Here is a 17,757-nt window from a genome sequence, read left to right as displayed (position 1 = left end):
CACAAATAGCAAAAGTCTTAAAACCTTCCCTACAGTGAAAACCGGGGAAGAAACATGGTTTCCCTATACAAGCAATCAAGACAGCCTTCAAAAATATATTCTCCCTGCCTCCTTCCCCATCCCCCGCAATTCTACTCTGTACCTTTTCAGGGGCTCTGGTTTGTTTTGTTTTTTTTAAATAAAATAATTTCATTTAATTTCCAAGAAACATTTTCAAGTAAAATAACTACAGAACTTGTTACCAACAGACTTAGAGTGGTTGAACTGCAAGTCACCCATTTCTCCCACGCTTTTTTAAACAAACTATTATGGTGCAAAAGGAAGGGCAGTTATACACCAATGATGGTCCTCTGATTTAGTTCAATTCCTGAAATCTCACTTAATACCACAGGTGCAATACCCAGTTTTGTTGTAGATGCAAACTCCTACAGGGGTCCTCAGAGTTACCACCAGCTAAAATCCTTTAATCGTTAAGAAAAATCTTAACACATTTAAAAAGATACACATACTCTTTTCAGTACAAGAATACCTGGGGTAACAGACCAGTAGTGTATATGCTAATTTTTCTTTAAAAGATTCAATACAACAGCACCATATGCAGGGGGCCTTCGCACAAGGTCTGGGTATTCCTAATCAGCTCTGGGTCCATTGTCCTTATCTTAGAGGCAACTCAGAAAATGTAATGTTCCAGACTGTGTTACAGAACAGCCTCAAGCTCCAAAAAGGCCCACTTCTCATAGATCGGTCATGGTAGTTTGGACAGCATAACCAATGGCATCACTATGAATTCCTGCATTCTTCACATTGCGCTCATGGACAAAATGAGTGTAGTGTCTATCCGCAGACTGGGTCGAGGGCGGGGCCCATGCGTTCCATACACTTCCACCACGTTGACGGCAGTCATCAGCATCAAAGGGCCTGGATCATTGGGGATTGGGAGGGGGCACAGTTAGTAATTAGCAACGGAAGGGGAAGGGGTGGAAGACAGTAGGAGGTGAGAGGAAGGGAGGGAAGAATGATGTGAAAAAGAGTAATAAGGAAGAACTAAATTGCCAAATGTCAAACACCTAATAAAGGAAGTGTGCAAGGATATACACAGAATAAAATAGCTGGAATGTCAAATTAACCCCTTAATTGCTGCTGCCAGAGTGTATATGTACTTCTGCAAAAGCTTCAAAATGGAAAGTCAAGGCATCCCATGTATGTAATGCTTGTAACTTACAATGTGCTTTTCATCTATATATTCCAAAGCATTTTACAAAGCTAAGTGTTATCCCCATTTTACAGATGAGAAAACAGGCAAAGACACGAAGGGATACACCTCCTTGAAAGAGTGCTTTACATGTTTAGCGGCATTAAAGGGTTTGAATGACATGTCTCAATGCACAGTGGAAACAAGCTACTGCATGCAACAGCAAGGTTTAAAGCTACCAAAGAAGGCAGGTTCTCAAGGCAAATGAAAAGAGGGGGAAAGGAGGAAAGAGGACATCATAAAAACAAGCATTATAGTCAAAGAAGGGATCACTACAGCACATCTTTCACATTTCATTAGCAGAATTCACTAAAGAACTAGACATTACTGAAGAACCTGATCATAGCTGTACTTGATTATCTTGAATATGATATGATATGATTATATGATTGGAGGTGGATTATTTTAGGAAAAGGCCAAGACTTTGTCTTCCAATTTGTTTGAAAAATGTAGCAATACAAAAGTGACTATACATAGCCAGTGCTAATGCATTCCACACTGGGAATAAAGTCCTCAAGGGCTTAGGAAGACTAACAGGATACAGCACGATTCATGTATAAAGCACTGTCCTGACATTAATATATTTATGCAAGTGCCAAGTAATTCTTATGCGGGAAGCAATATGGCCTTGGGATAATTAACTTGGTCCACTGAAACAGACACCTGCATGATTGGATTTTAGAACTTTTAAGCGTTTTCTTATAAGAAGCCTCAAGATGGAAAAAAATGAACCAACATGTAGAGACTGTTCCAGCATTGTTTTCTCTATCCGATTCGGAATCCCGCATTATAATGGTTTACGTGAGGCTGACATACACTCTGTAAGACACGCTCACAAAAAAACAAGCTCTCTCTTTTTCTCTAAGCTATTCAAGGGAGCAAATTCCTAAAATAGCCCCCTTTAAATAGCGTAATTTTAGAGTCAGTCATTTAGTTTAACCATAAACAAGTAAGTGGATCATCAGATACAGCTACAAAGTGTTCATATTTCATCAGGTCTCATGTCCCAGTAAGTTCAGTTTAATACTTTTAACCACACCAAAACAATTGAGCAGGCAGGACATTAGCTAAAAGATCGCATTAGACAGGGAAGCAGAAAAGACATGCAGGATTCACAACAGGGGTAAATGATTAGACAGTCCTCCTTTAGAAAGGAGAGAAGATTTGCATAACTTTCACCCACAGGAGCGCAGAATTTTGTTCTTTGCAATGCATATTGTGAAGAAATGGCATATGAGGTCCAAAAGTTAAAACAGCCATCAAATGGTTTGTTTTTAAGTTATTCCCTAATTTTTATAATTTAAGAAACCAAATGAAAAGCTGCTCACAACAGGAAGATCTGTGCATGCTCCCTGACACGGAAATAGATTTGCTAACCTGCTATTGCTTCTTCCCCGTTTTATCCCAGAAGCAACTCTTTTAGTCCAGCACAAAGCCAGAAAGATGCTGCTTGTGTTTGGGGACCTCCAGTTTTGCAGTTAATACCTCACATTGTTTGATGGTTACATTTGGATTTGTATGGCCAAAAGGGCGCAGAAACCTCTTCTGTACTGAGGAATTTAAACAATAGAGCAGAGGATTTCAAAATCAGAAAACAAAAAGACTGAAAATCCTTCTTATGATCTGACTCATCATTTTTGATGACACCTGCAGTATTCCAGTTTTAAATTAAAGGAAGGGCTGTAATGTAGCCAGTAGAGGTATCTGCAAGGAACAGCACCCAGAAATTGACAGGTTAGATCCTTAACCCTAATCCATTCACCCCAATCACCACTATAAAAAATAACCTGAAATATTTCAGTGTTTTCAGCTATCCATGGACATTATTTTTCAAAAAGGAGGACTGTTTTTCTGTGACAGAAGCCAAAGCCAATACATGCGGAAATAGGCCAATTAAAAGCAGAGAGCAGTTTAGAAAAAAACCCATTAGCTGCAACAAGACACTAAGATACCAAGTCATGTAAGTCACAGCTCTCCAACTAGACACATATGTTTCAGCAATGTGTCCACCAAACCCCATTTCCAGCCTGTGAAACTTGAATGCAGCACACATAGTTGACTACACAGCTCCAAACTGTTCTTTATTTCCCCATTTTAAGGCTAGATGCATCCCTTACCACAGCAGACAGAACAGCTGCTAGCAAACCATGTTAAACCCACATTACCAGAAAGAAAGCTGCTCCATAAGTTACTACAATATTTTTTATAAACACAGAGAAAGTTTTATTTTCTTCTAAGTGAATATATTAAAACTGTGTCAAGTAGGAATGGATGTTTTCTTGGGGTATGTTACATTAGGTAACACACAGATAAATTTTACATTCACCCACCCTCTTCTACAGACAAACTTCCTTCTGCAGCTGAATCTAGCAAAGAGCTAGATTTCCGGACAAGGTCTGTCAGCAACACAGGTTCAGGCTCTTAATCCTAACACAGGCACACTGGGATCAAAACTACCACAGATGGGCCTGTAAATTCTCTCAGCTTCTGAACAGAAGTAATGGAACTTAAATATAGAACAGAAACCTTATTACTGCTACATAACAGTATTGCTACCACCATAAAAGACCTATGTAGAGCCGTTTGGAGCTGGAGTCAAATGTTCCGAACGAAGAAGTTACCAGATTCTAGCAAGCACCTTGCAGTTAGACTGAGTAAATACAGAACAAAATCATACTGAGAAGGCTGAAAGAATAAAGATACAACCACCTTTCACCCACCACCACCACCACCAGGGAAGAAATCGACCGATCAACGAGATCACCACAGACAACCCAGAGATTTTAGATACTAGGCAAATCAAGGGCAAAAGAAAAAGAGAAAGCACCATTTCATCAAATGTTTTGCAGCAGAATTACAATGCAGCAGATGCAGAGCAGAATTATTCTCCCTCTTTAAATCCAAGATCCAGTATATTTTAAAAAACCCCACTGAATATGTAATTAGTTAGATTTGTACAATGCATTTCTTTACACCATTACTGTCAGGTATTAACCATATTTACATAGTTTTGTCTTTAAGAGACATAAAAGCAAAACAGAATCAGATTCTAGCCAAATGGAGGACCTTTTTTTTTTTGAGGACTGAAACCGCTTAGGATAAGAGCTTTAAATCCATTGCATCCCATCACAGCTGCTTCTCAAAGCCTAACAAATCAGAGCTCCATTTCCATTACTGCATCCCCATTTGAAGTCACAACCCATGCTATAGGAGACAACGAGTGAAAAGACTAAGAGCTGCTCTCTCAATCTCACCCAAATTCTGGTATATAAAGAGCAGACATTTTAATTAAATGAAATCAAGCTCTTATCCTTCAACCATTTCAGTTTCCCCAAACAAACTCCTCCTCTCTTTGCACTGTAGAGTTAGTTTACTCATTGCATAAGATTTCTGGGACACATCCAGAAAGAACTTGATTTATGATTGGCACGTTTTTCCCAGGATCTAACAGGATAAGTCTCTGTTCCTGGGCTGCATGCCTCCAGACACTGGGTCACAGAGACTATGTTGGCCGTAGAGGGTGGAACAACTCCCACCAGAGCTAGAAAATGCTGCAGTAGATTCCTCCATAGGAATAGCAGCAAAGATTCCCTCAGAAGCTGAGCAGGTTGCCTCTGCAGCACTCTCCGCCTGGTCTCAAAGCACTGATCCAGCTTTATCACCACTGACCTGACCCACAATTTATTCTTCTCAAAAAGACAATACAGGTAGTTTAACAGCAGATTAACTATAAAAAGAAAGGCATTTGGACTGTATATAAGCGAATGACCTTTCCCTTTCAATCAAAGAAACTAGCAAGGGTCTGCAGAACGCACCATTTCATGTCTTGCTGGCTGGCTCCAGGGCTCCTAGGAAAGTTTTCTATTTCCACTAAGACTGGGCCAGACGGAATGATGACAGGCAGGGTCGGCTTTGCATTCCAGCTCTTGGGAAATAAAACAAAAACAAGCAAGTCATCTTAAACACTTTACCGCGTGACAGTGACACACAGAAAAAAACAACTCCTCCTCGTGCCCAAACATGAGGCTTGACAAGACGTCTCCCATAGATACTTCCCCCCACTGGAGAGACATGTCCCACTTTTCAAATGCCAGTAACAGTACCAGGGTCATACTGGGTACAGCACTGCTCTTGGATTTGCAGGTAACAGCTGCAGCGCCCTCTTCATTCATGGTTTGTCCCGGATGCAGCAACTGTTCCCCTCTGTGACTAGCTCTGCAACAGTGATCTGCAACTTTGTAACCCAAAAGCAGGATTACTGCAATTCATCTACCCCTGAATAGCACCCAGAAGCATCAACTGGTGCTGAATAAAACAGCTAACCTTGAGCACCAGCACATCTGTTTGCTTCCTGATGTGGCTGAAGGGATTATACTTTTAATGGCCTAGAAGATCACCCCCTGGTGGTGTCCGATCTGCTCTGTTGCACTTACTGTCCGCCCCTTCAGCTGACATACTCCAGAATGGGTGGCAGGGCATTCCTATTGAAGAGTCCACGCCTCTGATGTATCATTCTAGTAACTGGGGAGGGAGGTGGTTATGTTTTCGTAATGGTTGTTTTTAGTGACACAAAGCACCTACCATGCACAGATGCTGAGGGGATGAGTGCATCAAAAGTTTTATGAAAAACAAAAAAAAATTTAGATGTTGCCAGTAATTTATCCTTGATGTAGCAGAAGTACGTGTCCCTTTAAAAATACCAGAGCAGTAGCCCAGAACGCTAGTAAGAGATGGAAGCAAAACTGCCAGCAAGCTCTGTCCCTCTCCTTTGTGTGCAGTTTAACTTGCAGAGCATTAGTACAGTTTTGCAGGTTACTATAGTTCTCAAAGATCATACACAGTTAAACAACTTATGCATAATTTAATATGTTTACATGTTGGAGAGGGTGGGGGAATCTCCCTCTCCAGCTAGTTAGCTAAAATCCTCCATGCCGAGTTAACCAATGATCCCACTTGTCACTTAGTAGCTGAAATAAGAGTCTAGTTTAATGTGTAACTTTAGAATCAATAGTCAGTCAAAGGAAGCCACTGCATTTAAAAAGGTTAGCATAAGGCCCCAACTCTTGAAACTTGTGAAGACCAATGAAGCTTCTATGTTTAGGGAAACAGTCTCAGAAATGAATGCCGTAGAGATTGCCTTACTTGTTGTGATCCATTATTTTGATGTAAGACATTGTTCTGAATGCTGAAAAGCAAGAAAAATTTAAATCAGAATCTTTCAGGGATCAAGATATATGTTTATAAATTGTGTGGGGGACCAAAATCAGATAGATTTCAAGTAGAACAACAATTTACTAGAGGTCTTTCTACACCATTTAATCTAAAAATCACTTTCCAAATGAAGTTAAAAACCTTATGCCTGTGGTCAGCAACCTCATTCCAATGACAGCAGGGCTACCAGACTCCCAATTTGTTCAGGCTGCAGTTTCACTATATCCTGTCTCACTTTTTCCCTTGCCATTCCAAGATATCTAGTTGGATTATATGAAATTTCCTTGGGGCAAGGACAACACTAAGCAGGCATGCCTTTAACACTTAATGCAATTTTTGCATATACAGAGCCAGATTTTAAACATTCAACGTAAGACAGATGGCAAAAGTACCTTCCCTATTCATTACTGTTATACGCTCATTGTATAATTAACTTTGGACAGAAAATGGCTGAAATTACATAACTGCTATTATCTGAAGTCTCATGAAGTTGCACAGAAGAAAGGTTCTAAAGCAACAGTTTACATTGTATATTACAAGGCTACTCTCCCTACAAGCCCCAGAAGCCCAGAGTATTGCTAGCCCTAGTCAGATACTCAAAAATAATGAGTCAGGCCACCAAAAAATTCATGAGTTAAAAAACAGATTTTGGATTCTTTTTATTTGTCTTCTAATATCTGAGTCTGTAAATTGCACACATTTCACATTTTTAAGATCTTCTCCACAATTACAAGGGATAGAAACTTTTTATATTTAAATGAAAGCTGAGATTCTCATGTATTCACATGACTCCATGACCAGGGGCTATAAGAAAAAAACCCAAATATCCTGGGAGATGGTAACACTGAGTCCAATCCATTTAGAAGTGGAAATCCAAATGTGTTCCCCTTCTGCTTTCTTCACTAGATGGATGGCAGCTGTAATAAAGGGTCTAGGGGAGGGGATGCTGAAGGAATTCAGGATTCAGTCTCAGATAGGGTTTCCTCACATGCTGGGCATGGGCAGAAAGACATGGAAGAGAAAAACACCACAGCCAACACACATACATGCCAGATATACAGATCTTAACCAAAAATGTTAAGACTTAGTCTAAAAAAAGCTTCTTTTCCAATCTCTCATTTTAAAAAAGAGTTTAATCCAGATTCTATTAATGCCCCAGTTGCTTCTGGCTGGGACAATTGGTATCATTTGCACAGAGTAACCATCCTGTCAGTCAACCTGCTGAGTAAACTGGTTTCAATATTTTTGAAGTCCTTTTACTTAAATAGCCCTATAGGTATAACACCAACCAAGATCATACAAGCTACACTCTGGCTGTTCTCTTACCATGCTCTCTGCACTGAGGGGGAAGTGCAGAGTGGCATTTCAAGTACAGAGTACTGCACCTTTAAAAAAAATACTGAGGAATGCTTGTACAATCAACACATTCCTCACCGATGAGTTAATACAAAAGAAACAACATGCATCTTTCATGATGCATTTTAATTAGTGATGCTTGAGTGTGCAGTTTCAGAAACAGCACTCATTGCTCTGGGGGTGAATGTGCCATGACACAACACCAAGGTGAGTATCAGGGAAACTAAAGCCTTCAGCACTGGCAGGCAGGGAAATTGTACAGAGCTCTTCTTCCTGCAGCAAGGCTGGTTTGAACATGAGATTCAAGTAAAATGGCATACCGACAAAATGTGAAGAGCAATTATTAGCACTAATAAATAAACTACACATCTACCGCCCCTATCCAAGGATTTCAAAGCACTTTACAGACTTTAATTAAGCTTTCGAACACCCAGCATCACTGGGAGGTAGGTCAGTATTAACCTCATTTTACAGATGGGGAAAAATGATGCAGAGAATAGTGAAGAGACTTGCCCAGAACTATACTAAGGAAGAGAACCCAGAGGCTCAGCCCCTTACCCAAAAATTACGACAACCCCCAGTCTATGAAGATGGAGCAAAAGCAACCTGGCTTTGTAGAATCTATCAGCTTCCTTGTCACTTCAGTTTGGAAGTATGGCTACACTTCACTTACCCTCTGTGACTTATATCTACCCACTCACGTCCTCCAATCTGGTCCTCAGTTGCTATTACTCTGCATATCTTGAACAGAGAAGGGGATCTCACTCTCTTACTAGCAATGGCCTATCTGAGTAGGGCAATGGTTCTCAACCTTTCCTGATTACTATACCCCTTTCAGGAGTCTGAAGCCTGAGCCCCACTGCTTGGGGCTCAAGCATGTAACTTAGCTTCGTGAGGCCCGGGGCAACTGCCCTACTTGCCACCCCCGAACACCAGCCCTGAACTTGCGACCTCCCTCCCCCCTCCAAGCCCATCCAGCAACTCCCACGTTCAGAAACAGTGATCTACATGAGTTGACATACTCCTGGAAGACCTCTGCATAATCCCCGGGGTACATGTACCGCTGCTTGAGAACCACTGGTGTAGGGCTCTTCCTTCATACCATTCAAGTCTCACCTCAAAAAAACTTCCTCCTTGCTGTAACCTATAGTTTACTCAAAACACTGCCTATCCTTTCTCCAATACAAATTCATCTTACAAACTCTTCCTACTCTCCCAATCTTACCTCCAACCTGTTTTCTTTTAGCTTCCCCGCCACAGCATGCATTTGCACTTTTACTGCTTTTAAATTTCATCTGCCTCTACCCACAGAAATTGCCAGATCAAATATCCCTTTGCATCAGTGATTACTGAATGGCGGAGAATAAAAAACAGCCCACAACAAAACAACCTACTGAGAGTTTTATTATGTTTTTAAATCTTATGTAATACTTCAACCAGGGGATTTTCAATCTGGTTTCTTTGGCGCCAGTTAATGGGTGGCAATCAGACAGGCCAGGGAAGTGACACCATTCACCTTGGTTTCTCTTCTCCGCTCTCCCACCCAGCCCCACTGCTAGCTCCACCTAATGAGCTGGATTCGCATGGAGTTACTAAATGAAAACCCAACTATAAAGGAGGAGAGAACGTCCAGGAACAGGAAGAAACACATCAAAGAAAAACGAGGCCAGTCCAGTTACTCTGAAACATTAAATTCAATGAGCTAAACAAACCTAATTCCCCCTGGGCTCATGTAGGAAGAGCCAATAGCTTGTTGTTATAATCTAGTCAGCCTCGAAAGGAATATGATTTTGGCTCTGGAAATAGATGAAGCCCCTATGGAATGTCATTATAGAGGAGGCACTGTGGGAGAAGAATGATCTCCCAGCCTCACACTGGAAAACATCCAGGCCTATGTACCATGGACAGTGGAGTGCAAGTACACTGGGGTGTTTGAGTGGGTTAGCTTGTCTTTATAAGCATGTGTGACCTTAAGAACCCCAATATTCACACCCTACACACTAGTGTACTGATCTTTGTACAAAATATGCCTTGTGAGGTATCATCTGAAAACAAATAACTCACTGATCATTTATATGCTTGCATAATGTATGTACATGATTTGTATTGAGAGTTATGGCTGCATGTTGGAATTATGACTAAAGTGTGTTTAAATTAGGCATATCAGAGGGAGCTGGTAAACAGGTCTCGCTTAAACAAAGGAACGTGTATTTGATTCTCAGACCAGCCCGATCTTCAGGCAAAGACAATTAAAGTCTTTTTTTTTTTTTTTTTTTTTTTTTTTTACATATTAGGTAAACAAAGCTATTAAGCTAACAGAGTGGGGTAAGAAAGAGCATGGAGCTTCCTTCACCACCAGACTCCATGTCAGCATCCTCACAACTTGAATAAACTATACTTTGAGCGTAACCCTCAGAAAAATCAATTTCAAAGACTTATTGGTGTACAAAGATGGGAGGTGGGGGGCAGGGAGCTGAACCTCAACTGATAAGCAATTGAATCAATTGATTGTATACAATATTATGGTGTTATAAAAAAGTGTATAGAGTGACGACTTTTCTGGAATGCAATTACACACTGGTAATTAATATCATTGTGAAATGTGTGCATTAACATTATATAAGGAAATATGGATACGTAATGATATTGTGCTTTACTGTCTGTGGCCAAACAGGTTCCCTCCCAGACAGGAGAGAAGGCAGCTATTCACCTGTCTCCTATGTAAATTCAGCATGGTGGAATCAAAACAGTGGAAGCCCTACTTACATACAGAGAGGTGGAAAGGCCACGGGAAGGGAAAAACAGCATAAAGTCACCCTGCCTCTTGTAACAAAGTAGATATAAGCAGACAGATGCCATTTTTGGCATCCATCACTTGACAGACAAAATGGAACAGAGCTCTTACAAACTGAGAAAGATGGGTCCTTCAATCAAGGGGCGAGATAGTGACTGAAATCTCTGGAAACTGAATACAGGCGAGAAACCATCACAAACAACGCCTACACTTTGCTAGATTAAGTTTTAGACTTTTAGATGTGTGTTTTCACTTTTATTTGCTTCTAACCCTTTCTAACTTTATTCCTTTTACCTGTCAACACTTAACCTATGTCCTACTGTGTATAAACTTGATTTATTTTTACTATAAAGCAACTCAGTGCTGTGTTTAATTGGAATGGTGTATTTACCTCAGTTAAGTTAATACTCTGTGATGTGCTTTTGTGCCCTTAGAGGGCCAAACAAACCTTATTTTTCTTCTGAACTATCCAGGAGAGGGCTGGACATTTCAGAGCACAGTGTTGGGAAAATTTGGGACAGAGTGTGCTAGAATCATCTTGCTGGTTCTAACAAATGCTGGTAGAGACCAGGAAGTGTGAATGATGTGTTGCTGGCCAGCTGCTGGGATCAGAGTTGTTGGACCAGGACTATAGTTATACACAGACACTCAGGGGTGTGACCTGCATGCTTGCTGCTGACAGTGAACGTCCCAGGCAAGGAGTTACAGTAGCAAAGCATTTGAGGCACCCACACTTAGAACCCCTCACTGCTCTGGATTGCACCCTGAACCCTTCAACAGCATGAAATGGCTTCCACTCAGGACTCTTCAGGATGTACAACTCTATAGCACAACAAAAGCATAAGCTGGGCAAGGTGCTATGGGAATCTTACTTATTTCCAAGCCCACTATGGAATTTTCTGCTGCTGCAACCCACAGCATTTCCCTAGGTGAGTTATACTCTTGGCCAGATGGATAACTGCTGTAGAGGGCGGCACAGTTGCAGCACTACATACAAATAGAGGTGAAGGATAAGACATAGGAGGCACAGCCTCTTGTTTCCAACCCATGCTCCCCGAGCACAGCACTTCTGGGGAGCTTCTAGCCCTTGCTGGATCAAGTACATACATTAATCTGGCACAGAATTTGGTCCCTTGATCCAGCAAGGGCTATAGGCTCCCCAGAAGCGCTGTGCTTGGGGAGCGGGGGTGGGAAAACCGAGGGTTGTGCCTCACAGGGCTTTCCTTGTGACCCTTTCTGGCTGACAGAGAGCAACATGCAGGCCCTCAACAGGAGGGCCTTCTAGGCTAGGACTTGGAGATGCAAGGGAGAGAGGTGAGAACCAGCCGAGTACAACTCCTCTGGGTAGGCATTGAGGGGGTTGCCCCAACTGCATTTGGAATATGACTCTACAAGTTACCAGGATCTGAGGGCTGAAAAGGAGAGCTGTTCCTTGTGGATGTGAACATTTATGTGAAAAGAGCACAGATACTACAGTGGTACAAGCTTTAGAGAAGCACTTTGCTACAACAATGATAATATAATCCTGGAAGACCTCTTTCAAGAAGGAAGAGGAGGAATGTGAAGTAATTAAACGGGTTGATTTCTAAGGTTTAGAAAGAGAATTGGTAACTGGAGAATATTATTTATTGTTTGTATTGCAGTAGTTACATAGGAGGCTCAGACATTGACCAGGATTACACTGGGCTAGGTGCTGCACAAATGCAGAAGGAAAATTACAGACTCACTCCTAAAATGTTGGGCATTCTCCCTACTGATTATTATTATAGGTCAAGGCATAAGTGTAAAAATGAAGAGAATAATTTTGGTGGAAGTGTCTAGTTCTACAGTATTCCTCCCCACTCGTAAATCCCACAAGCTTTGTATTTCAATTGCATCATTGTAGTAGAGACACATCAGCAAGAAGAACTCCTCTTATTCCTGTCTGCTTGATTCTCTCACGGCACAACAGAAAAATCCTGCTATCCTCCTCACCAACATTTGAAAGCAAGTCAGGACTGGAGTTAGTCATAAACCCACTTCCCCAGAATTCAAAAGTATTTTTGCTTGCTAGGATGCATTCTTGGCAATATCCTCCACTGAGACAGCATCACCTAAAACCAGCAGCTCTCCACTGAAAAATAGGAAGGACCTACCCAAACTGAAAAAGCAACTTTCACTGTGGCCTGTGTTATTCAGGAGGTCAGGTTAGATGATCAAATGGTTCCTTCTGGTCTTAAAAGCTAAATTAATAGTGCTCCTTTAGATCTGAACTAACCTTATAACCTGCCTCCATACACACACGTAACTAAATACAGACTGAACCGAAAGGAAATTAAATAGCAGAATGTCTCCTACCTTGTTTCTTCAAGTTTAGCCACGTTTGCTGCAAAAAATTCCAGACAAGATCGATTACAAATTTAAATTTGCATTCATTCTGTTAGTATTTATACAGCACCATAAATAAATATCCATGACACTTAAAAATAAGATATCTTCCCCCAAAGAGCTTACAACCTAAATTAAACAAACACAGGAAAAGACTAGAGTGACCGCAAATAAGGAGTTGCAAAGCAAATACGTATGAAGCACGAAGAACACATTTTTAAACTGGAGACTAGGATTTATGAAGGGATCTGAAAGCAGACATGAAGGTCATTCCAGGCATAAGCAAGAGTGAGAGAAGGAGACAAAGGGAATATCAAGGCAAGAAAAACTGGCAGCATGTCAGTCACAAGGTGGGACAATGGCTGAGATGCAAGCAGGGGAAGAGTTGTTCAAGGTCTTGCAAGGATGGGGAGTTTTAAGCTGACACAGAAAGTACAGACAGACAGCAAAGGGATTCAATGAAGGATCATGCTATATATTGGTTAATTCTTTACTTATTAGACCAATTATTTTTCTCTATAAACATCTTACAGTATTCATAGGTGACTTAGCTGTTAGGCAACCTCACAAAATGTCAAAGGCAACTTGAAGTCACCCAGTTTGTTAAGCACACTGTGTTGCAAATATGTCCCAAGAGCAATGACTCAAAGGAAAGATGGATCATTATAAAAATCATCATCCAAGATGAGGAGAAACGTCCACACAAGAACTCCTGTCTAGAATCAGCACAAGATGTTACTCTATCTGAGTCTCATTGTGGGCCGTGCTGCCTACAATGTGTGGTGACAGTTTACCTTTCATTTGTAGCGTTCTCCTTGAATATCGCTTGCTGGGCCTCCTTTCAAAGGACGCTGATCTTCTGGCTTTGTTGGTCTTGGTTGTCTGGTATTCTGTTTTCCCACTAAAAGTGAAAGTTAAGGTACACAACGATGGGACAAAGCACTTGTTTACAAAGGCAGAATATAGGCATAACTGGGACAAAATACCTTGTCTGACTTACTTGTAGGTGTTTGCTTTATGGCTCAGCAATCCTAGCTTGCTGAGACAAACAACTTTATGCTTCTATGGTGCCTTTCATCAGAAGGACTCAGGAACTTTGCAAATATTTTAATCTCTGCTGAGGGAGATATCCCCATTTGCAGAAGCAGAAACTGAAGCAATAATTCCTTAAGGGTTAAATTCCTCAAAATACACACTTTGTCATTTTAAACACGCAATCATGGTAACTGTGTGCACTTTTTGAAAAAATCAGAGCCCAAGAGACTCAGCCAGTATCATATAGGAAGACTAGAACAGACCTAGAAATTAGAACTTTGATGCTCTGACTCCCAATCCTATGCTGTTTTCTCAAGACGGGTCTTCTTACCTAAAGAGGAACCTGAGGGCTCATGGGCTTTGGATACAGAGCCTCCATCTCCAGCTCCTTTGCCTAGCAGACAGGCCAAGGATTGGTAAGCAGCTGAACAACCAGCATGCTCCAGCAAGGTAGCATGTGGTGAGTTTGCATTGTCACTGCTTGTACTTCACCTGTTCTGTAGATGTAAGTCACTTCATTCTCCGGAGCTGACAAGCCAATGTTTTCAACATGCCCTACATTCACTTCCTTAATAGCCCTATTACATTTGCTAGGGGTTCTGCCCGAACTGCAGATTATGCTTTCCAGAGATGTGCAAGTAAATCACCTACTTCCATTTGACAATGTCCTTAAAGTGACCCTCATACCCTTTACAAATGATGATAATGTCTATATTTATTATATTTTTCTATTTATAAAATGCACTTTTCACAATGTGTATGCAGATGGACTTCATGTGATCAATAAAGCAAAATGATAACAGCTTAATTGACCCAGGGCCCAAAAAAGAGAACTTAAAAAAAAATCCCAAACATAGTAAACTAAATCTGCCTCCCCTAGCAAATCAACCCCATAGGTAAAAGACCAATTGTCTCACAGTCTGTCTTTGGGACAAAGATGAGACCTCGTTATATGATTATGCAGTGTCTGAAACAGCGGGGCCCTGATTCCAATTGGGCTTTCTGGGCACTGCCGCAACACAAATAATATGAATTCCAGAGTCACAAGCCTTGCTCTGCCATCAAATGTGTAAGTCTAGACTGTGTCAGTTAAATGCACCTTATGGAACATGAAGTGGACTCTCAACCAGAACCAAAACTGCAGGGCTTCATGAATCAAAATCAACCACTTGAACTGTACCTGGAAGTAAATGGGAAGCCAGGGTAGTCTACAGAGCACAGGTATAATGTACTGTATGTAAGAAACAGGACAACCTGTTAACTTTGGGAAACTGCCCCTAGTACATTTTAGTGCACAGATCAGAAAAAGCTTAAGTTCAGTTCGCAAATCTGGAAAGGGTTGTTTATTAAACATTGTGCATTATTTTGGCCAGTTTAACAGCCTAATTTAAATAATTTATCTAAATGCAGTTTGTGACATTCAATCTTCTGGACACTATAGAAACTGGATACCACTTTCCTCGCTTGTGCATTACCCAAGGGACTGGAAATGGGGAGAGAAGAGACAGCGAATGAGAAATGACTCTGACCTGTATCTGAACCGTGATCCCAGCCGAATGAAGCTTGATCGGCTTGAGCCTTTTTGGACGGGTCCCCTGAGGCGGAAGAAAGCATGATGTTCCACTGCACACTTCCACAAGTGTTTGCAGGCTTTGGGGTGATCCAGCCTAAACACAAAAGTGTGCTCCTGCTCCTTCCCCTTAAAGCACAGAAAATACACCATGAATTCAAACAGCCTCAAACGAGTCAGAGTTCCCCACAATTTAATGAATGCTCAATAAAATTTATATTCATCTGTGGTGAAAAATCTCCCCCACTTCATCTCTGCCTGAGAATAGATGGATGAAATACGCCAAATACAAGTGGAATTGCTAGAGAGAATATTCAGTATTTTTGACTCCAGGAACAACTGGATTTGGCCATTTATTTTTTGTGGAATAAATTAATGATTAAATATATTTGTTAGAGCCAGGATGGCTCTGTGTTAGGAGCAACACATCAGGGCATCACCAACACCAGCTAAGATTTGCTTTTGACTAGTTAGCAAATAGCACTGTAACTACAATGCATTCACTACACGTGAGGCATCTTAAAAGAGTCACTGTCCAACCTGGCCTGCCCAAATGTATACACATTAGAGTATGTGGTTGTGGGGCAGCGGCATTGAAACTGTTTATTAAAATGTATGTTAGCAACTTTGCACTCAAAAAAGATCCTACAATAAACTGATTTGTAGATAAGCCGGATGAAAAATGTCACACAGGGATAAAGAGACCCACAATATGGCGGCAACTAGCCTAGGTCATGACTCGGGCTCATGGGGCTTGAGCTGCAGGGCTAAAAATCACTATATAGACATTTGGGCTCAGGCTGGAGCCCGAGCTCTAGGACCCTCCATCCTCACAGGATCCCAGAGCTCGGGTCTAAGCCTGAACGTGTACACAGCAATTTTTAGCCCTGCAAGCTCAAGTCAGCTGACCCAGGCCAGCCGCAGGTTTTTTTATCCTTGTGTGGCCATACCCTAGGAGGCCAAGCTCAGAACAACTGTGGACTGATGGGAATATTACAACATAAAGGTACTTGTCTCGGTGGCAGACTTCCTGGTTCTTGTTCCAAATCAGATCCACCTCCCTGTGTTACCAATCCTCGCTTTTTTATAATCTGCTCAACTCAGAGCAATTTCTCCTCCTGGGGGCATTTCTGTCATCTGTTTAAGGAATGAGTTCCAACTGCGTGGCATTTACACTACCTACCTTTATTAGCTTTCTTACATAACACACCAAAGTACACTTGCTCTTTCCAAATTCTCTGGCCCATACTAGTTAAACAAGACATTGCCCTTTTAAAAGCTGAGAATACAAAGCAAATCAGACACTGCTAAATTTCTTTTACATGTAAATTCACTGCCACCAAGAAGTCACAACTAAAAACACTCCAATGCTGCCATGTTTCTCCTGCAAACTTAAGTGTGAAATGAGAGCAGGAGTAACTAACTAGTGCCCGTGAATCTTAGTTACACAGCAGCTAAAAGAGCTAACAGCACATTTTAACTACCTGCTCATCATCTTCAACAACAACTAGTGTTAATTTGTTCTTCTTGAAGTCCAGTCTGGTTATCTTTGGCCTGTCAGATGAAGAAGAAAAGAAATGTGTAAACACATCTTTGTTGGTCCATAGAGAAGAGTTATATTCAATGTTCTGCTCTAGAACTCACCCATTTTAAAAGCTGAAATAAACAGACTGAGGTCCTACAACAAACGTCCCAATGAGGTATGTATTAGCCGGTGTATTAAGAAATTGTCATTAAGAAGTTATGACTTGAAGAGATTTCAAAAACTATAGCAACTTTTAAAAAGATGAAGCTTCTATTGGGGGTCTTAAAATGGATTTTTAGCTGACATCAGTACAGTCTATTATTTCTGGGCAGGGAGATGATAATTAAGGCAAACTGTGTTTTATACAATTAGATTGGATCCAACCAAACAAACCTGCCTGACCACCCCCCTACCCATACCTTGCCAGCATGGGAATAAGCATGAGAAACAGGGACCAGGGAAAATAACTTTGGACCCTTAAACCTTGCTTAAGCCTAGACCCAAATCTCAAAGTGGGTTCCCCATCTTTCTGCCTGCTTTTTAACCATATGCAACTGTACAAGTCCTATGGAACTGCTACAAATACCTCCAACAAACTGGTGTTACCCCCTCAAAAGCCTGCAGAAGGGAACTGCAGGTGTTGGTAA

At 41.2% G+C, this 17,757-nt stretch overlaps 1 protein-coding gene across 6 annotated transcripts in view; it reads right to left on the bottom strand.

Annotated features, from left to right (window-relative positions):
• EPB41L5 (erythrocyte membrane protein band 4.1 like 5) overlaps nt 1-17,757 on the bottom strand; it is a 113,001-nt gene that overhangs the window by 58,394 nt on the left and 36,850 nt on the right. For all 6 annotated transcript variants that reach the window (XR_014713567.1, XR_014713568.1, XR_014713569.1 and 3 more), the window contains exons 11-16: nt 17,070-17,139; nt 15,545-15,714; nt 13,775-13,881; nt 12,951-12,978; nt 6,395-6,437; nt 5,068-5,177 (exon numbers count right to left, since the gene is read on the bottom strand). Coding sequence is in view for 2 of the 6 variants with exons in the window: in XM_084643205.1 (XP_084499331.1) it covers nt 5,068-5,177; nt 6,395-6,437; nt 12,951-12,978; nt 13,775-13,881; nt 15,545-15,714; nt 17,070-17,139 (528 nt within the window). In the remaining 4 variants the exon portion in view is untranslated. The remainder of the gene's footprint in view (nt 1-5,067; nt 5,178-6,394; nt 6,438-12,950; nt 12,979-13,774; nt 13,882-15,544; nt 15,715-17,069; nt 17,140-17,757) is intronic.

The sequence above is a fragment of the Lepidochelys olivacea genome (genome assembly GCF_965140295.1).
Source record: "Lepidochelys olivacea isolate rLepOli2 genome assembly, chromosome: 11".
NCBI lineage: Eukaryota > Metazoa > Chordata > Testudines > Cheloniidae > Lepidochelys > Lepidochelys olivacea.
The sequence above is the reverse complement of the archived record's forward strand: the minus strand, read 5'-3'. Positions and strand labels throughout refer to the sequence as shown.